Source organism: Eurypyga helias, unplaced genomic scaffold, assembly GCF_000690775.1.
Source record: "Eurypyga helias isolate BGI_N326 unplaced genomic scaffold, ASM69077v1 scaffold27010, whole genome shotgun sequence".
Lineage (NCBI taxonomy): Eukaryota > Metazoa > Chordata > Aves > Eurypygiformes > Eurypygidae > Eurypyga > Eurypyga helias.
In genome coordinates this window covers 1-22,730 of record NW_010226688.1, presented here as the reverse complement: position 1 = coordinate 22,730, position 22,730 = coordinate 1, and the positions used below count along the sequence as shown (strand labels likewise).

General features: G+C 47.6%; 1 protein-coding gene across 1 annotated transcript in view; it reads right to left on the bottom strand.

Annotated features, from left to right (window-relative positions):
• DDX31 (DEAD (Asp-Glu-Ala-Asp) box polypeptide 31) overlaps window positions 1-21,682 on the bottom strand; it is a gene marked incomplete at both ends in the record, with an annotated part of 36,419 nt that extends 14,737 nt beyond the window's left edge. Inside the window, 15 exons of the mRNA XM_010154107.1 lie at window positions 1,679-1,818; window positions 3,823-3,873; window positions 9,799-9,858; window positions 12,503-12,679; window positions 13,025-13,260; window positions 14,004-14,110; window positions 14,501-14,620; window positions 15,438-15,502; window positions 17,169-17,210; window positions 18,764-18,808; window positions 19,642-19,706; window positions 20,245-20,315; window positions 20,762-20,805; window positions 21,254-21,329; window positions 21,519-21,682. Of these exons, the coding sequence (XP_010152409.1) occupies window positions 1,679-1,818; window positions 3,823-3,873; window positions 9,799-9,858; window positions 12,503-12,679; window positions 13,025-13,260; window positions 14,004-14,110; window positions 14,501-14,620; window positions 15,438-15,502; window positions 17,169-17,210; window positions 18,764-18,808; window positions 19,642-19,706; window positions 20,245-20,315; window positions 20,762-20,805; window positions 21,254-21,329; window positions 21,519-21,682 (1,463 nt within the window). The remainder of the gene's footprint in view (window positions 1-1,678; window positions 1,819-3,822; window positions 3,874-9,798; window positions 9,859-12,502; window positions 12,680-13,024; window positions 13,261-14,003; window positions 14,111-14,500; window positions 14,621-15,437; window positions 15,503-17,168; window positions 17,211-18,763; window positions 18,809-19,641; window positions 19,707-20,244; window positions 20,316-20,761; window positions 20,806-21,253; window positions 21,330-21,518) is intronic.
• Between the last annotated feature and the right edge of the window lie 1,048 nt (window positions 21,683-22,730).

Genomic DNA, 22,730 nt, shown 5'->3' with positions numbered 1-22,730 from the left:
GGCCGAATCGCCCACCCACGCCGCTCGGACACTTGCTCCCTTCCATCTGAAGACGGGGGTCAAGGAAGGCAAGTTACACTCCCTTTTTGGCAAGTGGGTCATCTGCCGGGCAGCATGTTTTATGAAGGACATAAAGCAGAAAAGACAATCCCCGGAGTGGCCTGGCTGTACTGATTCGAGAAGCGGAGAAAAACCCAGAAGAAATATTCCAGTGAAGCCCCCTCTGCCCCGTCAGCGCAGAGTTGTGGGGGCACCGGGAGAGCAGTGGCTAGCTCCACAACAGGTCCCCTTAGGAGACGTAATTACCAGCAGCAGTGACACCGCTCCTTCCACTTGTTAACAACCACAGAATCAGATGAAAGCTTTAACATTTAAAATACTAAAAAAATAGGAAATTTCCCTCCCCTCCCTCCAACGCATCCAAAATATTATAAAACAGAAAAATAGAACTTTCCACTTGGAGTTAAAAATTCACAATTATGTGAGATTTCACCTTTAAATGTCAGTGCTGTTTGTTACATGAAAAAAAAACCCTGTCAGCTTAGCCCTCCATGTCTTGCTGGTGTCTGCTTAATAGATAGTTACCTGGGATGATGGATGGCTCTTTGTTAGACCACTAAATGGCTCGCAGCCTAGAATACGCCTGTATTTACTGCCAACATTTGTTTGTTTCAAGGATGTAAAACCCAATCCGACTCCAAGCAGCTCCACCCGACATAAACACAGGAAATAAAAGAGAACTAATTTGTGCATGAGTTTACAGGGCTCCATCAACACCGGTACAACACCGAGGGGACTCTGCTCGGCTGACGTGGAATGCTGAGAGAGAGCAGTGCAGGGAGCAAGGGGAGTCACACACCCAGCTGGCTGCTGAGGAGGCTGAGGCCCAGCAGCGCTCCTGACGAGCACTGCTGAGCAGCGAGGGGTGGTTTTTCTCCATGAAAGGACCCCTGCGCGAGCAGAGCCGGACTAAAACCTCATCCTGCGTCAGGCACCGGGTAGCTGCCCGCACGCTGGGCTGGCCCGTGCCCAGCCTGGCTTGCTCTCCCTGCTGCCTACTCCCAGCTCTGAGCTGGAGCGGGTGCAAGAGAAACTTCCCCAGCGAGCCTGGAAGCGCACCCCACGTTCGGTCTGCAGAGTCCACCCCCCTGCTGCCTTCCAGGCCTATCCTGGGCACTCAGCGCTCGCAAAAGCCTCCACTATTCCTGTCACAAGCCACTTACACAACACATCCTGGCCAATTACCTGCCAGATATGACCCACAGCTCCCTCGCTATTTCTCCACCGGATCTCTCCTGAAGAGAAAGCACAATCCCTGACAATATGGTGCTATGCAGGCAGATGGCCAGTTAGCATTTGACAGGCTCATTTGACTTGTGATCTCCACATAGCCACGATTTGAACCCAGGGCCAGAGAGATAACAACGGAGTGCAAAGGACCTCCGACTACCGTCTCCTCTCTGCCCCTCACCGCACACCCTCGCTCCCGCACAATCTGTCAGGCTGATGATTTTCACACGCTTCCCTGTTCTCCTTCTGATAGTCTGGGGCCGGGCCTGGATCACAAGAATTAATAAATTCTTATTAAAACCTGCACGAGACACAGTCCCGCTGAAAGTGCCACGGAAGGTTAATTAGCAAGGATGAGCTGAAACTTTTGTTCGCGTTTCTGACTCACTTAATCTTGTGAGAAGCCAGCAAGCTGACATATTCTGCCTCCGAAGGCGCCAGGACAAGCAGGCTGTTCCCGTGACAGCCAATGCGAGCCGTCCTCCCGATCCGGTGGATGTATTCCGCAGGTGAAGCCGGAGCGTTATACTTCAAAAAAGGAAACATGAGAAGGAAAAGGAGGAATTAGCAGAACACGGTGTGTTAATTATAAACGAGAGGCTCAGCCCGCTCATCTGAAACAAAAGGGATCTGAGCAAAACCCACACGCTGCACGTCCCTCGGAACTGGCCTGTTTATAAAGGGCCCATCGGGCTCGTTCCTGTAACCATCACTCAACCCCCTCAGCCACAGCAGTTTTCTGACATGTGAATGTGACACATTGGCCAACTTCCAGATAATAGGACAGTTTCCCCATCTCAGTGTCTCTCTTTGCCTTTTACATTTTATTTCTACACAGGCACGTCAGGAACTTGTTTGCTGCTCTTCATCAAAAATAAAAATCATCTCGCAGAGACCCGAAACCAAACAACCCCCAGGACTGCCCACGCAAGACGCTGCCTGCTCCGCTTTCCGGAGCGGAGCCGTAAAATAGAAGACGAGGGATTCAAATTTGGAGTTGGGCTGAATTGCCATGATTAAAGCAAATCATAGCTGGTTACTGGATAGAAGAACTCCGAGATGAGGGAGTAAGTGCTTCGGGCAGTGCATGATAGAGGTAGCAACTGTGCTCCCGTCTACAACCATCAGACACTAAGGAAGTGTTGCTTAAAGCCCCCCCAACGTAGCGGTGCTGCTCGTTTCCTTCACTGGGAATCCAAACTGCCCAGCCATTTGCAAGATCTGATAAAGGGTGACATATTTCCCTCCCTTTAACCTCCCCCTATTCTTCCCCCCGTCCTCTCTTTCCTGGAAAAATGAACATGCACAGAGATACTGCTCAGAAATGAGCCCTCAGCAGTTTAACTGGAAAAAACCCAACAACCAAAGCCCACTCTAGTGTTTATACCTGTGCCCTCTGGCAAAGTTTCTACTGGCTAGAGGTGTGAGTAAGATGCTGTGAGCAATCTAATTGCTCCCTGCAGGTCCTTGCTCTTGGACACAGCTCTCAGGACAGCTGAGATTTCGCCTTCTGGACACACAGAAGTCTCCCAGGGCTTTAGGTAATTTGCACTGCGTTCTAACACTGGCAACTATATCTTTGGTTAAATTATATTAATATACAGATCTGGGAATTAAAGACTTCACTTCCCCAGCCTTCTCCCACTTGCTAGCTGCTACACAATCTTTCTTTTTTAAAAAACTCAAAATTAAAATCAAATTTGTTGCCTGAAGGGATGAGGTGGAAATTAAAAGGCTTTGTTGAGGCTCTGTGCCCTGTTCTCTCCATCCAGGTGTCACTCAATACATGAGAATCTCTGGATCAGTTTTTCCTCGATTCCGCTAACGTTTTTTTTTAATTATAAATCTTTTATAAAAATGAAATCTGCCTCATGCCCCCAGCTTCCTCTCTGAAACGACAGGCTGCTATTTTTAACGCCCAATCCACCTCCCTCAGTTTCTCTATTTTTCAAAGACAGTATTTCTGTCAACAGCGAGGCAGCAGTGTCGCTGCTGTGGGGGTTTTTTCCACGGCAAATCTGAACTATGCACTTCTGCTGAAAGCTGGCTGCACGCTGCTACCCAACCCAGCAAAGCCTCGCTTGGACCATTCAGGTCACCGCACAGACACTGCTGGGCTACTCAGTGTTTAACATCAGGATGGCACTTAAACTCCTCATGGAAATGCCTCCCCAGCAAGCTCAGAGACGTAGAGACACAGAACCGCGGGAGAGATGGCCAGTATTTCACAAGATTTGGCCTCCTGGGGGGCAGAAACAGGGGGTGTTTAGTCCCAACCAGTGGAATATGATCGCACTGCTAGTAACACTGGGGTCCTTGAAGAGGGAAACAGACTGTAAACCCAAAGATATGACAGCAATGCTCTACCCTAGCAAAACCTTGAGCCCCAGCCCTGCGGTCCGGCACGCGTGGGTCTCCCACACCTGCAGGCATCAGCACAAGGACCAGCAAACTGCAGGAGGAAGGGCTGGACTGGAAAGGGATTTCATCTGAGCAAGACTGCACTTCATACATACGCACACAGCAACCTACCTGTACGATCCACGTAACTTGAGGCAGGTCTAGTCCACGTGCTGCAACATCCTTTAAAATTAATAGGGAAATTACTTTAGTAAAAATGCTTTGAAGAGATCAGCAAAGTAACAACTCTTCTGGGATGGAGACTATGCCAGGAAACAACTGGCTGTGCCAGCAGGAAGTGTACGTGTATAGTTTGGGGAGGGAGAGATGGACTGAGAGTCAGAAATCATGCTGAGGGTTTAAAACAGAAGGAATATTGTTAATAGACTAATACAACAAAAAATCATCCACTGCAATGGCCCAAAGCCTGGAGGATATAAACCCAGCTATTTCAGGAGCGTGGCATTGAATTCCAGCAGTCTGCTACAGTCCCTCTGCATTACAGCTGACAATTAACTGCCCTAACGGTAGCGATACTGTTGGTTCTTCAGTTTGTTCCATTGAGGAAAACAGACCCGCTCGTAGGCACCTACTACCCGAGCAGCGAGAGGGGCAGAATTAAATCACTGGAGGCAACACTGTTCCCGAGCATTTCTTTCTCCACAGCAAGCCTAAGGACTAAAACTGGGCTCCTACCGATGAAAAGGAAAACGGTCATGAAGCAAATGGTCAAGGGTCCTGGGCCTTGAGTGCGATGCCCGAAGATGCACTGATCTCCACCTACACCCAGTTAACCGTTTCCTAGGTGATGGTCTGAAGCTGAGGAGCAGATGACTTGCAGGTCGCCTGACCCTATGATAAAAGGCCAACAAACAATTTAGCAGAATCTGCAGGAAGCTGAAGTACCGCTTGAGGAGAGGGGGAGGACTTCAGCTACCCCCGATATTTTCACCAGTCCAGCTTTGATTTGGAGAAACAAAACTCAACCCCAAAGAAAAGAGTCTGAAGCTGCTGTCAGGAGTGTTATTTGATGTGCCAGCTGGTGAGAAAACCCATCAACTCGGAGGAGGACTTGAATGAGACCCTTTAGTTATCCACAGCCAGTATAGCTCAAAAAACATACCCTTTCAAAGAGAAAAGAGAGCTTAAATACTGTTCAAGACGGAGAGAGAGCGCAAACATGTTTCAATCTCCCTTCTTGATTTCCTGTTCATTAGTAGTGTCCTCACACACTCCTTGGATTTTACATTCACCACGCGCAATAGCAGAGCAGGTGTGCAGATTTAACTCTGTTAGGAAATGTTTTGGAACACATGTATCTTTTAGCTAGTTGCAAAATAGAATATATTAAGAACGTAAGCAGGAGCTTAATGTACTAAAAATGTGTCAGCCACCCACTGAAGTGTTTTCATGCAACTCCCACACACGTTAAAAGACTAGGAAGCTGATGTTTTGGCAGCAAAGGCCTTCCCATAAGCACCAGCCAGGTTGCTTTGTGGCTCCAACTGCAGTAAAAGAGGAGACACTTTCCGCAGCGCCCACTCTGAAATAACACACTTGCGCTCCAACGCGCTCATTAAGAAACGAGTTGTTCCCAGAGTCAGAACGAACAGATGTACAAAAAGCCATTTAAAGGAGGTTGGAGAAAATAAATCAAGAGAAGTCGGGGAACGTGTACCGCAGTTACCAGGATAACAAGATTATAAACTCTACAGCACGATCAGACAGGAGTGCTGACGTCTGATTCCAATCTGGCTGGCTCTGTTATACACTTCCACGCTGACAAGTCTTTGGTCTTTTCCTATCCTGTGCTCCTTCTCACTCCCAGCAGTCTGGGAAAGGCTGTGTTTGATGAGAGGGCTCTGACCTTGGGAGAGGGTCAGTTTGCCCAAAATAAACCGATAGCCAAGCCGTCCCTCCGGTCAGGAGCAGACACATCCAGCATGGGGAGGAGAAGCAGACGGCAGGGGCAGGAGCTATCCCTCTCATCCATCAGGATTCTGCCCCTCCTCTTCCAAGATACCTTTTCTCAACACCTCTGGCTGGGAATCTACCGCTGCAGACAGTACTGTTCCTGTCTGTTTGCCAGAGCAGGCAGGAAAGTTGAAAAGGTTAACCAAAAGCTGAATAAATAGCCAGGGACAACATTTTAGGAGGAGGCTTTCTCCCATCATCAGCCTTGTATTCACTAGTGCTTTCACAATGCCACCAACTCCCCTCAGCTGTTACTGACACATATCAGCAGCTATTCTCCTGGGGTTTAACTTGGCTTTCTTTCAGAAGTGTCTTGGGATTTACTGGTAATTGGAGTGTTTTGCAAACTCTCAAAGATTCCTCAGTATCAGTCCACCTGCGCCTCCTGTAGCTCCTTTTCCTCAAAGACCCCAGTAGACAGCAGCAAGGTAGAACTAGGGTAAGAAGTTTGAGTTGATTTGCTTTCCTCTGCTGGCAGAGCCCACGGGCCTCTTGCTTCTAAGTATCTTTAGAAAAATACTTGTGGGTCACCTTGCCAGGAAAGGGAATACAGCTCAAGCAACAATTACCCAGTTTTACTAGCACTACATTTATTCCACACGCAGAAGCGCTAACCTGCTGCCAGCGCTCTTTCTAGAAGCTCAGTAGATTCTCAAGGCACTGCTCTCTCTTCATTTCCGCTGCCCCAGACGGCATTCCCCTTTCCATGCACGACCTCACACCACCATTCCTTACTAACAGGGAAGTCAGGAATATGACGCCTCAGCAGGTCACCGCTGGTTCCTTCCAACGGCAGCGGAAGGGAGAATTAAGTGACCATCTCACAGCAGCGAGGAGAAATAATCCACGCCAGCGCAATTTTAAAGAAAACCCAGATGCCAAGCAAACACGATAACCTGAAGCCTTAACCGGGTTCCTGCCCCGATCCCAACTGCAAGCACAATATCAAGGCACCATCCACCCAAGGACCCCCAGAAACACTGGAATTTCTGCTCCCAACAATTCACGTTACCAGCCTGTGCTTGTGGCCGGGGCTGGAGGGGGTGGGTACAAGGGGGTGGGTGATAAGGCCACACCGAAACTGAGGCCTATCACGCCGAAGGTCAGAACCGACACAGCCGCAGAAGTTTTGCAAGGGCCTTGGTTTGCGCAGTCCCTCTCACACAATCTAATTAGGGCAAAGGAAATTGCTAAAGTTGCTTTTGAAAGACACTCAATGGTGAGGTCTTGAAGGCCCTGAGCTTGACAATTGGCTGCCTACATGAGGCCTAGAAGTACAGATGGAAGGCAGCTTGCTCAGGTGCCAGGCTGTCAGTTGGATTAAAATGACTCATTTATTTACCAAAGAACCTCACAAAGTGCTTTAGCTAACAGGCAGAGAGGGCCTAACGGCTCTCCAAGCTGGGGAAGAAGCTCTCGCGCCTTCCCGGCCTGCCAAAAGTCATTACTGCCGAGTGTGGAAAGCCATCAGCAGGGTAGAGACCCCCGTCGGCAGGGTGACAGATTGGGCTGCGTAATCAGAGGAGGAAGGAGAGAGCACAGAAGCTGTCAGAGGCGAAAGCTCTTGGCTGGGGCCGCCAGAAAACTGGCAAGATGAGTTAGCGTGACTGAGTAAACAGCAAACAATCTCCAAATGATCTTTCCTCTCTCCCTGGAAGAGATGAACTTGTTTAAAAGGCACATCCCAAAGGAAGCCGCAAAGAACTTCAGTGAAGGAGAGAGAAATAAATCTGGTTGAGACCCTCTGAGATACACGGCCCTTCTTTATTTTCCTGTCTGCCAGCTTATACTGCCTGGCAAAAATATTTCATGGAATATATTAATATACATATGACATAGAGCAAATTAATAAAAGGAACAGCAGGTCCCATTGCTTGCTGGAGCGGAAAGATGGGTGGAGAACATGGCACAAGGGACAAGGGAAGGACGGTAACATTATTGGTGTTGCTCTTTCATGAGCCAGGTTTCAAAATTATGTGGGCACAAAACGTGATGTCGCAGCGAGAAGAACAGAACCACCTTTCCGCAAAACATTTTTGCTGATATGAAGAAAAGCGGCAGAAAAAGCGATGCCCTCGGAGGCAGGAGGTGGTCACAGTGCCTGGCTGCCCTTTGGACATCTGCGTCGGGGCGGCACCTGTACTGTGGGACTGGTGCACAGTGTATCTCTATATTAAGGTGTCCATATGGTCCCCATTACTGTGGTAACAGGCCACCTCCTGGTTTCAATGCATTTGTCCTCCCAACATCTCTGTAAGATAGGACAGTGCTACTATCCCCGTTTTGCAGATGGGGAGCTGAAGCACAGAGAGATTTTGGACTCAGGCACACGAGTTACGGTGCTTAACGCGCTAACCATGTGCCAGCTGAGCCTCGGTAACCGCAACGGTCAGGACGTGCGTCCCTGTCTTGTGGTAAATGCGAAGGAGCTTCGACTGAAACGAAGGAGGGTTACGATAACGCGTTACCTGACACTACCCTCTTCACGGCAATCCAGGTTAATTCACGTTACCTCCCATCTGTGACAGGTCGGGAGCAAACACACAACTATCATGGCTCAGCTGACGTGGGGCTACTTGCCTCGCCATCACAATTCCATATCCACTTGCACGGAGTCTGCGGCACGGCAGGAAACCAAACCACGTCCTCCAGTGTCTCAAGAAAGGGATCCCATCCACTGCGATTCATTTATCCAACTTACTCTCCTTCCTACCTCCACAACGTCTGTCCATTTCCCGGCAGACTTTTCCTTCCACGGGCTGCATTTCCTCTTCAAACAGTCTCACCCAGGAACCGATATCCCAGTGATTGCAATGATTCTGTTTTCTCTTTGTCTAAAAATTGAGCATTCACTGTCCTTCCAAACTCATTAAACTGAAATTTCGGTAACAAGACACCGTCCCTGAAACGTCTCACTTGCAAACAGCATGTGCATGAAGGGCAACAAAGTTCAGCTATTTATTATTTAGAATTAACCAAACACTTTTTATCTCCGAAACACTTAACCTACACCACTGAACGATCCAAGCTTTGCAATCCTCCTCTGTTGAGACACTTAAGTATTACCTCCGTGCAGAGGAAAACCAAGTTACGGTTACACTGAGTTTGACCTTGATCAAATCACGGAAAGGTTGTACACACCAGCCGGACCAAGATGAGCACGTAACAGGTACAGTTGTACAGGTGACACAATATATAATTCGGCAGTGCTGAATCAAAGACTCCTATATACATGGCAGTCCTACTTTGAACTGCAGGCATAAAAACCAGGTAAAATTCAGCCCCTACTCTCTGAAAAATATTGCAATTAGTTTCCTTTAAGAACAATGTGCTCCAAGAACAGGAGTCATTTCAGAGCTGGAGAGGGTTTCTCAGCTCTAATTACTCCCGATCGCTGTAATTTACAAGTTTGCGGTGGGTAGAAATCGCCAAGATTCACACATTTTCAGATCAACAGCTGCCACTATTAGAGAGCAAATCGTGCAGCCTTCTGCACCACTGCAGCAGGCTAGCTGTGGCACCCACAGGTCAGAAACGAGACGCGGAAGGGGCCACCACAACACAAGGGTGCCAGCAAACTTCAGTCGAGGACAAGAATCTGTCCCTGGGTACCCCTGAAGGAAGCCTGAAGGGCAAAACATGGAGAGGGCAGAGCACGTGCATGCCTAATGACAACCATTCTGGTTAGGCTTCCCTTCCATCCCTGCAGGCTTTTGGTTTTAACCTTGGGGTACTCAAAGATGGGAAACATCACAGTACATCCAGTGTACCCAGCAGTTATGGGCCACACTACAAACGAGGACTGCGGCCTACTGACTATGTGCAGAGGGACAAGGTTCCAGCTTCAAACGAAGAAGATTTTTCCAGACATAAGACCATGCAAAATACTTAGAGGCCTCTTGCATAAGACATAGTTTTTCTGCATATGGTACCTTGCAGCAAAAGGTCATAAACCAGTTTCCAAAGAGGGCACCAGTCCTTATTTAACATGTGAGATACAGAAAAAGGAGATGACTTTCCTCAAGGTCAGACAGCGAGCTGGAATTAGAGCTCAGTGCCAAACCCCCCGTTCTACCATGAGGTATCAGACAGGCCCATTAGCATGGAGCTGCAAAGGGACTCTAAGTTACTCACAGTGCAAAGCAAGACACCGGTCTTGGATTTTAGGAACTCCTGGAAGACCTCTGTTCTTTCCTAGAGGGTTGAAACAGAAAAATGAAAAGAGTGCTTATGCACACTATAATCAAACATAAAGCAAATTAGCTAATGTAAGAATTTAGTAACTGTGCTGTGCTCACTCTACCATGTACAGCTTCAAAAGCAAAGGAACTGACTTGATGAATTCCAGCCAGACTCTTCCTGCAATCGCAGAAATAAAATGAAATCTATGCCATACAAGTGGGGTCCCAGGTAGGAATGCGCAGCGTCTGGGGCACGCCTGAATGTCACTGGGCAAATCGAGGCAGCTGACACCTCTGCGACTTGCACAGGAGCATGGCTTGTGTATGTCAAAAAGCAGTAACTGTTTTACATGGAAAAGGGATCCACAGAAGATCAGCAGCAGTGACAGAAGCACTGGAATATTTTATGTGCACCACAGGCTTTTGTGAATGCGAGACTAGGCTGGACATCGTAACTGCTGTCTGTCCAGCCACACGATGGGCAGGGTAAGCCCATCTTGTTGACGCAGCGATACAGTCACATCACAAGAGATCAGCCTCATCATGCGCCCAGCGGGGCGCGCAGACGGTCACTGGGCTGGCCGTGTAATTATTGGGTATCGGGGATGCCCAGCTGCTCACCTTTTTCAGAAGCCTTCAGCGTAACAGGGCAGGAGAGATAAGACCTTGGCCAGAAAACCCTGCCCAAGGGGGCAAGGAGGCAGGACCTGGGCCCTGCAGGCAGTTGCCACAGAGCTCCCAGGGCACCCTCCCATCGCCTTCCCACAAGGAAAGGCCCTGTACTGGCGAGGGCCGCCAAAAGGGCTGCTGACAGCGGGATGGGGGGCGCTCCTTCCCACAAGGGTCAGGGGCAGGTGCTCCCAGCCTTGTCCTCACCACTGGTCTGCACCAGGAGACTTCCTGCAGCCCCCTTCTCCCGTGGGCTCAGGCTCCCAGGCAGGGCTGCCCACAGCCCCCACACCCCAATCACCCCGCAGCAGCCTTGGGGCCGCGGAGCCCCAGAACCGCAGGAACCCGGCAGCACGGATCCTCCCTTGCCTTCAAAAGCCTCCTGCTTTGTCAGTCCCAAAACCTCCCTAAGCACGCTCCAGTTAGTTAAACTGACTACTTTGGGGTGTGTTTTTTTCTTGTTAAAAGCAACAGAACCCAATTCTTCAGCCCACATTACATCACAACGACACCTGCTATCACAGAAGACAATCTCTGAGCACCGGGAAGCGAAGGCTTTGGTAGCAATAGGTCTTCACGTGCCAGCACAGCCTATCCACCCACACTCCCTCTCCTTAGCTGTGGGAAACAACCGCTCACTCACATCCCTCGATCTGATTCCATTTACTCTTTTCCTTCTCAGAGCTCAGGCCGTCTCTGGCCTCCGAAGCACCATACTTGTTTTTTCCTGTCCCTTTTGCTTCCTCCTTCCAAAATATCCTTGTTTCCATGTTTCAAGCCTTCCTCCTTAGAGCTCCAGCTAGGAGTTAAGTGAATGTCCTGTTTATGTTGATGATACAGAAGAAACCTTACATACTTGACTCCCAGCTAGAGGTACTGTTCTAGGAAAGAAGGGAAACTTGGGCCTTGCCGACACACCGAACCCTCTGCTGACAAAAATTAAAGAAGAGAGCACGCTGTATCTTGTTGACAATGACAGCAGCCGTGCTCAGCAGTACCATATGGGATCCACAATTTAGCTCCATTAATGCTCTTAATTTGAAGACATCAAGCACTAATTACACACTGGGTACTAAAAAGGCAAAACCCTTCCCCTGGTGCCAGCTACTTAGTGGTGTTCTGTTGGCTTAACAGCTGGTCTGGGTAGAGTTGGGCCAGACCAGGCCTGCTCACTCGCTCAGGCAGGCAGGTTGAGGAGAGGCCAGACTGCAGGGACAGCAAAGCACATGTTTCTGGTCTCCACAGGATGGGAATGAGCAAGAAAAACAATGGCTCTTCACCTCTTCCTTCATCAGAAGAGCTCTATTCATTTACCATCTCTGCTGTGCAGCTCAGAGTAGAGCGGTAACTCTCTCCATCACAGACCAACGGCAGGATCAGGGACTGAACTTTCAAGGGAGGTCCCTCAGCTATTGAGAGAAAGGCTGTCGTGACAGTTCATTTGACACTCCACTCCTGGCCTCTCAGCCCTCTGCAGCAAGCTCCAATCCCATCACTGGCTAAAATCTAAATCTGCTTTGAGGTATCACTGTTATATTGCTATTATTCCATCCCAGGAAGAGGAGCAGTCTGTCAGGACACTGTTCTTCAGTACCAAAGCCAAACTGCTCCATCCTCATCTAATGGGGCCAACGTATTGGGCAGTCGTTTTTGGGGCTTGGATGAGGTTTTCCTTTGGCATTAAAAGCCTGTCTTGACTGCACAAGAGAGAACCATGGATACATAAATGGTCTAAGTGCACCCACTGGGAATACAGAACGGCTGCCTCAGCCTGCTGAAATAACACCTCTTGCCTCTTCAGCTGTGTTTTTCTGATATAGCTACCAAGGTACTTTCCAGAAGTGGGACAATATTCTTATTCTCATTAGCAGATGGAAGAGTGAGGCCCCTAGAGGTGAAATGACTCTCTGTCCTCTCTTCTGCCCTCCTCCCCAAAATAACCACATAATAAATCACAGGGAATAAGGAATAAAACTGAGACTACTTACTTCCTGTTCCATGTTACCATGCAGTCGTAGAAACTGTAAGCGCGCAGAGGAGACAGATGAATGTTCAGGTTGTTCTGACTCCAGCCCTCCTGACAGGACCTTCAGAAGGAGTTCATAGTAGAATTCCACTTGTTCACAGCTGGAGAAAAAGATGATCATCTTGTGGTGCTTTTCAAACTACAAGAAAAACAAGTAAGTTGTACATGACCATTTCCACAGGCTTGTCTCAGTTCCCTGATCATTGTCATCTAGGTGGCTTCCGCTTCCGGACACAATTATCCAGGAAAGGACTATGGAGTTTGACACCCAATACTGAGCTCACAAAGGAAGTCTGAGTACTTGCTGCACTGGTACCTCACTGCCAGCCTGAAAGGCACAACAGCCCCTCCGCTCTCTTGTGGCTCCCAGTACACTAGACACACTTCAAAGCCCTAATCCATGCTCTCCTTGACAAGGGAACAGACAAGGGACTTGGAAAGGGCAAAGAACTACTTAGCAATATAAATGCAAACGGAGTCTCACCTTGCATTTCTCAAGGATAAAAGCTGCTAACGTGACAAGCCTCAATTTGCTGGGCACCATCATGACATACTGCTTGAGTTTCATCGGAACAGCAAAGTTCTCCTGCTCCAGGCAGTCTGATGAACTACGAGCTTGTCTTTCCATTTGTGACGCTGGTTTGAGCGCCTTCTGGGTTTCATCTGCTATGGAAATGCTGACGGGATCATTCAAACTGATATCGGCCAGCCGTGTTACCCCTAAATCACAGAAAACGAAAAATACATGAGGTCCGGGGTGCTGCTGGGGGGAGGGTGTTATACTTTCACATAACAAAACCAACCAACACAATTCCAGGGAAAAGCAGCGAAGGGCAAAGAACTAACGAGCCATGCCTTGGACACTGACACAACACCTCCACAAACTTCAGGCTCCTAAGGGCTTGGCCCGGCGGAGATGCTGGGGACTCCACCAAAAGCATCACAAGACACTGCTTCAGCCAACTGTGCTATGTTACATCGCATAAATGCCTTGGCCAGACAGACAGCATTGGGAAGCCCTGTTCTTTAACTGTGCGTGCTCAAAGAAAGCACCAGATCTTCACCGTGCCAAGAGCGCAGGAGTCATGCGGCCTGGCGCGATTTCTGCCTCAGCAACTGACTTCTTGTGCGATACTGAGCACCTCACACAGCAGCTGTCCTGTCGTTAGCTCTTTTCCTTGATTCTGTATTTGTAGAACAAAGAAACTAGTGCTTCCCAGGTTCACAGTGACTTTGCTCTGGAATTGGAGAGACATATCTAAGGACCATGGAAGTATATACGCTGATAGAAATTCCAGTAACGGAGGACAAGCGTCATAAGCCCAAAGAAATCAACAGGCATTGTTATTCCACTTCTGGGGATGGCCTCAAGCTGGGCTGTAACATAATCAGACTCAGCCAACTATTTTGCAGTTGCCTGTGCATTATTCAGTTAAAAGAGACACGATCTGCCTGTAACACACCTTCCGTGAGGGTGGCTGAGAGCAGCACATTCTGACGCATCTCCTTGTCGGCATTTAAAGCATTGAGTATCACAGCTACATCCTTCTCAAAGCCCAGGTCCAGGATCCTACAAAAACAACAGAGGTGATGAAAGATGCTGTAGGAAGGAATGAGGAGGAAGTCTTAACGCTACACAAGCCAACTGGGAACAGGGGAACTGCTAGAGCTGATGACATCTTTGGCCCGTCTAGCTGCATGTTCCATCTTCGACTCTGGCTGGGGTCAGACACGTCAGAAGACACTGGGAGAATCTGCGACGAATAACGGTACAGCAATCTGTCCAAAGGGGACACTTCTTCCTAATCCCTGATAGCTGGTGCTTGGCTGAGGCCACTGAGCATGAACAGCTTAAGGCTGCACACACGTTCACTCTCGCTTATTTTAAAAAAGTATTCAGTGAATTACTGTGCAGAGGGAATCCCGACGATTTCCCATATCTGAATACTCGGATGTTTACCTGTCTGCTTCATCAATAATCAGCCACTGAGTGCGACGGAAATGAATGCATGCTGTGGACTTGATGTGATCAACCAGGCGACCAGGAGTTGAAATGAGGATATTTATCCCTTTACGTAATCTGTTGAGATTAAAAAAAAATCCAAAAAAACACAAAACCAAACCACAGCACAAGAAAAAGAAACAAGAAAAAAAAAAGAAAGAAAAAAGAAAGGAAAACATACAGGTTAGCAGTAACTCTGGAATAGGAACTCAGAGTGAGGAGCTGGAACCTACAGAGGAAAAAATCACGGCCATAGAGAATTAACTGGGACAGTACTTTCTCGCTGATTAAAACTGAAGTGTCTTGCACAGCTACATGTTATCCTTAATCATCACTGATGCTCAGAGAAATACTCAGTGACAAGGACAGGGTGAAGAGAAACATTAATAATGTTAAAAACCAGAAAGCTAAAACACGCAGGCTCGGTTTTCTTCTCTAACTGGGTACTTTTTTTACTGTCAAGAGTAAACTTTTGTGTATGCTTATATATAGAGAAATGAAAATTCCATTTTGGATTACCAGCTTACAATTCAAATCTGGAAAGAGATTTTTAACACCAGGAAATCTCTTCTCCAGAAAGCAATTTCCCCCATAAGAAATATTGTAGAGAGCACTCAGTGGTAAGCAAATACAGGTGTTTGTCAGAGGAGGAAAAAAAAAAAAACACACTGACACAAGAGATCATCTTCTCAGAAGGCTCATCAGCATTTTAGAAATAGATCCAACTGGGCTGCTGACCCAGTCGCAGTGTCTGTGTAAGATCCAGGGGGATCACAGCTTGAGCCAACACGCAATCCTCTCCCCCAGTAAGAAAAGCACTCTGAAGAGGAGCATCAGATAAACACGCTGCAGAGCAGAAGAACCCAAAATACAATTTAAGAAGGCGGCTTCCTACCTGGCTTTTTCTGATTTTCTCTTTTCTCCCCCCATTAGCACTCCAGGCACAATCCAGGCAAATGGCTATAGAAAGGAAAACCAAGACCAGTATAGATTTTTCTTAATAAAGAGAAACAGCCTAATCCAAAAATGATGGATCTTGGCAAACAGAGAAGGGACTGGGGCTGGCAGCAGCGTTATCTGATTTGACCCAACAGATACAGCCGACATGCACTCTCACCCACCGCTACCGCTCAACAGCACCTTTACTTCCCACAATCCCAGAAGATCGAAATACAATCACTTTTGCCCCACTTCCAATCACATAATAATATTTCTTTTCTTTCTCCCCATGTAGTCTGAATGTTCAAAGACAAGCTACAAGGCTATTTCTTCATCTTGCCTTTAAGCAGTATCTTCCCGTGGCCAAGGAAAATGTAAGAAAAACACAGGATCTGTAAAGTTTATAAATAGACACACACACGTACACAGACCTACGTCTGTGAACACCGTCAGCCTCCGTGATACTGGCAGGAGTTTCTGCCGCTTACTTTAACGAGGTCCAACCCTTCACTGAACCCAGTGCTGCCCCGTATTTACGGGGGAGATAACCAAAGCACAGCCCAGCCGTTGCCTCACACGGGACAGACGCAGAGCGCAGCTTAAGGATGGCACAAATGCGTGACTGCCCAATAGGCGTCAGTCTGCACGGGTCACCACTCACCAGAAATGCTCCAACAAAATAGTTTCTACAAAAAGAGTTGCTTTTAAGGTTTAAAATGAGGAAGATGTCTAAGCGAGACCCAGGCGATACAAGCTGAGTAGCTGGCACTAGAGTAATTGTGTCAGGAGCAGCAAAACCAGCCTTTGTCTCTCTCAGCACCTGCATCATCATATTACACCCTCCAGCCCTTCCAAGGTCCAGTCAGACCACGATCTACGTCTTCTGCTTTGGGTCACTGTGACAGTCTGCACTGGGCTGGGCGGTTACTACACATTATATGTCACAAAACCAAATTACAGGGGGTCAGTCCCGACTCCATCCTCTGAAGAACATCACAAGCCCACTCATAATAACTTCTTACAGCAGAAGACGAGCAAAGTACTTTAAACCTCAGCATGACACAACAAGATCTTTACTTGGCAATTCCAGCACTAAAAAAAGACTCGGAAAGTGCCTTATTATTTCAAGGAAAAAACCAGAAAAGGGAGTGGGAATATAGATCAGATAAATGATTTAGATACTTTCTAGCCCCAGGGGAAGATACTCTGCCTCAATTAAAAGGAAAGCACTATCATTTAATGATTTTAAAAGCCTTCTAATTTCTCCAGCCATTCAATTGGCAAAGCAGTTCACCAAGTTCTATTCCCCATCTGAAACCCATCTGTCCAGCGTTAGTCTCAGGAAAGCGGTACTTGTCACGGCGAGAGTTTCCACTCATAACTCAGACCGAAACAATGGTAGGTGCTTCTAAGAACAAAACATGGTGAAAATCCACTTCGCTCGTTTACGAGAACATGTGCAGCTAAGGTGCCGTAATTAATTGCTTAATTGTTCATGTAATAGCTTAAAACACGCCACAGGGAACTCGCTCCCAAACACAAACAGACCTGTCTTTAAGGACCATACATCTTGCCAGATGCTGGATTTCCTTAAAGATCCAGCTGAATTCATGGGCACTGAAGTTGCTTGGCATCTTACAGCACGAGGCTCAAGGAATGAGAACAACACAGAGCACCGAGTTCTTACCTTCAGTAGTTTCTGCATGGTATCAAAACTCTGGAGGGCAAGCTATGGAAATCAACAAAAGAAAGTGAGGTCTGAAAAAGTCCCGGGACTACAAAGATGGACAACACCCCCCTTTGGCTCAAAACTCTGCAAGCTGATCTAGTTATGCATATCATCAGAATTCTAACTCTCTCCTTAGTTCTTCTTAGAGAAGCTGGTTATTATCTTATTCTCTTGCAGAATCCTTCCCTCATGTACTCGGACCTGTTTGAAAACCTCGCTATTGGTTCAGCTCCACAAGCCAGCTCTCGGGACAACAGACACTTCTGCTGGCTTCTGAGAATGCCGTAAGGAGAGAACAAGTTGAACCCACGGAAGAGTTTGCTCCGCTGGAAGAGCAAAGGGAAAACGTCACAATCCCTGGAAGAAAGCCACGAAGAAAAGGGAACGTGGCCCAGGGGTCTGCAATCTGGCAGTCAGGGCAGACCACATTAGCTCGGGTGATCGTGCCACTGGGCCTTTCTACCCCTCCGTCTCCCCGTCAGCAGAAGAGATGCTCTGTGCAAAGCTTGCAAACCCAAACGTCCGGGCAGCAGGGAGCATTTTGCTGCCGGGTTTCACGTGCTGTCTGACAGCCACTGCTGCTGCGGCAAGGAAGACGACCGAGAGGCAGCGGTGCCGCCCTGACCCGTTCAAGGCATGATGAGTGCGTCAGCGGGGCGTAGTTCTGGGAGTAAAACTATTTTAAATGCTCTGACTACACGTGCTACGTGATATTATTTGTCAAGCTCTCAAGCAAGGCCATTGCCTTCAATACAAAGCAAAAGTGTAATCACAAATTATCTTCATAAGTACTCTCAATGGCAGCCCTTCAAACAAGCTTACGAACAGTTTCCTACACGCTTAGTATTCATGGAGCATCCCGGAGAGGCAGTAAGTTTGCTGCTGTAAAAATTTAAATAGCTTCAGAGCTTCCTCCTTTCACAGAGCCAAGCTGAGATATTGCACTGCAGGTTGCATAAAACATTGTGCCCCAAACAGATACCTGCAAGCAATTCTCCACATGGAAGTTATTATCATTTGACGTACAAAAACACACTAAAAAAAAAAAAAAGGGTTGATACCCTTCTCTGAAATTGCCTTTACAATCGCAAATAGTATAAATCAAATGAAAGAGTTCACTGGAGAAACCAACTCCTGGAAGCCTCATAACCGGCATTCACTATGGATTTGAAAAAAGGGCTTTAAAAATGAAACGTTTATATAAACCTACACATTTGCAAAGCTGATTTCCTTGGTTTTGCTCACTCCCCTTGTGTGAGGTAGGCAAGCTTCTCCCTCCCATGCACCGAGCTAGAGAGTTTTTCCAGTCTCCACAATTATTTCCAACTGCATCAGGAAAACTTAAGAGATTCCTTCTTTCTTACTCTGGCATGGCACTGATCAAAGCTGACAACGTGCATCCAGAGAGCAAACGCTCCGCGAGGGCAAGATCGGAGCAAAAGGACTGGCGATGTTTCTTAAGACAGTCCCTGGTCGACCCACATCTACACGCTAAAAAACAGTGTTCAAACACTCAGATTCAGACAGAAAGCAAAAATAAAAAGGCCACCTACCTCTCTTGTTGGGACCAGTACGAGTGCATAAGGCCCATCGCTGCGCTGCGAAGAGAGAAGACAAAAGGTCCACTAAGAAGAATGCAGCGCTTCCACCTCCAACTGCTATTACCAACAAAGTGAGTTCTCAAGGGTTTTCACACGAGTTTGCACGCAACAGTTTGGGGTACTCCCCCCACCCAGGTTTAAAAAAAAAAAAAAAAAAAGTCAACAGTCTTTCCAGTATCAGTACTGCATGGCCTGCTCTTTCCTGCTTGGACACCGGCTCAGGGTCACACCCAACATTTCACTCCAAACACATATTGTTTCACTCTCGTGTGTCCGAGTTGCAGAAACACTCGGAGGTTTGGGGCACAGCAAGCACCTGTAGGTAGCAGGTGCAGAAAGCAAGAATCCAGGATGGGTTGGAAACACTTCAACCCATAAGGAAAGCCAGGATGCTGTCTTCCCATAAAACACACAAGAGACGGCAGATCTGCAGCAGCATTTTCTCTTCAACCAGATGATCCAAACTGGGAACAATTATCAAATCTCACTCCACATCAAAGAGTCGAGACTTACTACTCCTAAAGAAATGGCAATAACCTTTGTTTTTGTTCTCCCACCTTCCAGACCATTGCCTCTTCCGCACTCTACCTTCTCCAAGCTGACAATTTAGCCTACTGCATGAAGTAACGGAACGTGTCACACTGTTCCTGCATCACCTGCATCCCAGCAGTCCAGGAGGATCACATACGCCACACGCATCGATAAAGGGGAGAGAGACTGCTTGACCTTTGTATCAAGAAGGGACAGTGACGACTACAAGATAAGAGCTGGATTTTATTCTTATTAATCTTAATATCAAAAGCAAACACACTTAATTCTGCTGCACCTACCTGTATTTTGGACTCCATTCCTTGCAAAGACTGTACAAGTGGAATTCCATAGGCAAGAGTTTTACCTTTTTAAAAGGGAGAAAATCGGAAGTCTTTTCATCATCAAAGTAAGTGGCAATTACAGCACTTCAGCAAATCAAAGCACCATTCATCCTACCATTCCTAAACTGAGCTCAGCATCTGGAAAAGTTTTAATTGAGCAGAAAGCTTCCAGAACAGGGATTGACAGGCAATTCACCGAAGGCTTAAATTTAAGAAAGTGGTGGCGGTATCCCATTAAGTTCTATCTAAATAAATTTCCCCACCCACCCACCCCAGGAATGAGACATCCAGGCACAGTTTGCTGAGCGAGCAGGTAAGCGGGTGCGGTGAGAGCGCGAGCCTTGGGCCAGGCCCTCATGCAGCGGCTGCACATCAACACTCAGCCCCACGCTGCGCCGTGACAGAAGTCTGCACGGCACCTGTCTGTGCCACGGCAGCCCCGCGGCCAGGCTTCCCAGCCTGTCACCTTTGTCAGCTGCACTGGGAACGTGAGGTTTCAGTTCTGTATCTGGGATCCAGTTTACTATGCCCTAGGGAAGGAGGCTGGCAATGAACACTGACCTGAACCAGTCTGAGATCTCACTAGAGCATCTCTGCCTTGCAGGAGCACAGGAATTGTTTGCTTCTGAACACTGCGTACAAACAAAGCAGGTTAGGGGATGCAAACGCAAGGAAGGACAGAACCCTAAGTGCTAACATACAGCAACTCTTTCAAAACCGTTTGCCCCAAATCCCACACACCCATCTCTGCTGCGCGGCTACACCCGCAGAGGTGATTTCTGGGGAACGACACCAGACAGACATCACACGTGATCAACTGAAGAAACGATTATTCTGATTCAGGTACCGAATCAGGAGGCGGGACGCCAAGGTTCCACCTCCAGCCGGACAACTGACTCGCTGTGTAACTTACCAGTCCTTTCTCGCCCAAGGTTTTGAAAGCAAACAACCTTAGGGCAAACGGGACAGTTTAACAGGCACCGTGGTCTTCACAAACCGATGACGTACCACGAAACCACCACACATGATCGGCTTTAGGGGGTAGTGAGGTGCAAAGTTTTTATACGCATTTGCTTACCTGGTCATGCTACTTATCTTTAGGACAGTGTTTATTGTGGATATCTAGAGAGATAACAGAACAGGTTTCATTGTCAGACTCCTCCTTTTGTGACTTTTTGGAGCACAAGACAGAGCAAAAGCCAGAAGACTGATGTTTATTCTCTGCATTACTGGCCCAGGGCCACTGGATGTAAAAGTTCTCGGGACCACAAAATACTTCTTGGTTAATCAGTCTTACACCATCACTGGTACATCACGAAATACCAGATGTGTTCTCAAATGGGTTTTTTGGTATTACAACTGCAAACGGCGAAGAGTGCTGGGGCAGTGTGTTTGGGGATGGGCCGGACCACTGGCCAGCACGCTGAGCTAAGAGCCTGCAACAAAATCAGGCAAAGTACTGGCCGGTCTGTCCAAGTCACCAGGAATAAAGGCGCATCTCTCAGCTCCCTAACCTGCCCCCCGCCCCAAAAAAGCACGTGTCAAGCCACACCGCCTTCCTGCCACTCACCAGATGCGGATGGAGGTCCAACTGGCTAAAAGAATCTGTTGTGAAAACGTTTTCCTGCACCGGCTGCACTGCTTTCCTGAGTTAGGGGACACAAACCAAAACAAAGCACACGGTGTGGTTAAAAACTGTCCAGCAGTACTCCACATACACAGCAATGAAGCTACGGGTACCAAGCAACTGCTTTGCCCAAGCAAGGGCAGAAATTCAAGACACTGAATTTCAAGGCACTGAAAGGTTTTTTTTTCCTCCCATTTGTCTAAAATACCTGTGAATTTCCGGGATATCAGGGTTGTTTCTGAACAGGCTGGACGTCTTAATGAAAGGTTTGCTTTTCTGGCTTTCATGTTGTTTGTCAGCCAACTGCTCCTTAGGAAGGGATTTTTGGGATGAACTTCCCTTTTCCTTGATGTCAGCTTCTCCAGCAGATTTCTTAAAGGAGTTTATTGATGGCTTATGTTTCCGTTTCAAAGGTGGGTTTCCATGTGGTGACTGGAGCTTTCTTTTCAGAGCATGAGACTGCTTGAAAGTTAAGAAACAAACCAGACAACAAGAATCCATCAGTGACTGCGAATTAACAACATGGTATCCTGTCAAACACAAACATAAGCCCAAGGACAGACCCCCTACCCCATGTCTAAAGAAACAAAGTTTGATTTTTGCAGCTAGACAGTTCCTACTCGAACAGATTCACCACCATGACTGAGACCTCTGACTACTACTGAAATGCAAATACAAACCTAAAGTCATATACAGTGCTTGTCTCTAAAGGATTTCATCTGGCTTCTCCAGGAACTGAGCAGAACACGCTGTAAAAATCTCCCTCAAAAGCTCTGCAAATCTCATGATTCCATTAAAGCCATCCCCATAGGCTTCCTTTCTTCGGTGGGCAGGAGGGGTGGCCTGCACTTCAACGTGCTTCTGCCAACTTTCAGCATTTCTGATCTCTTTATTTCTTCTCCTTCAGCAATCAGTATTCCAATCATCTTAAAACTTGTGCTTTCCCCATATCCCACCAGGAGCAGTGAAGATGGAAATTAAATTCAACTTCCTTTTGTCCCCAAAGCTCTGCAGCGTCCCTCAGCCCTTTTTCAATGAATGTTTTCCCAACGCGATCGCAACACTCCTGAAACGTGAAACACCAGCACAGTCTTGCCCCTCTTTTCCTCCCTCTTACACGCTCTTTCTGTCCCATGAACCATAGTTTTCAAGCTCTGTTACTTTTTTCACGTGTTCCTCCGCATTTCTGGCAACCGACCCAAACCCAACGTCCCACCACTCGCGATGAGAAAAGCGATGCTGCCGCCCTACCTCGGAGCACCCACTGTAACTGGGGTAACCCCGGCAAACGCTTAACTCCCATGTACTTTTCAGCAACATTTCAACAGCAGTTTTAAAGACGATAGTAAGAGTTGAAGCACCGTAGAATGACTGTAACAACTTTAAAACTGAAAACGTTTATTTAAACCATTCTTGACCT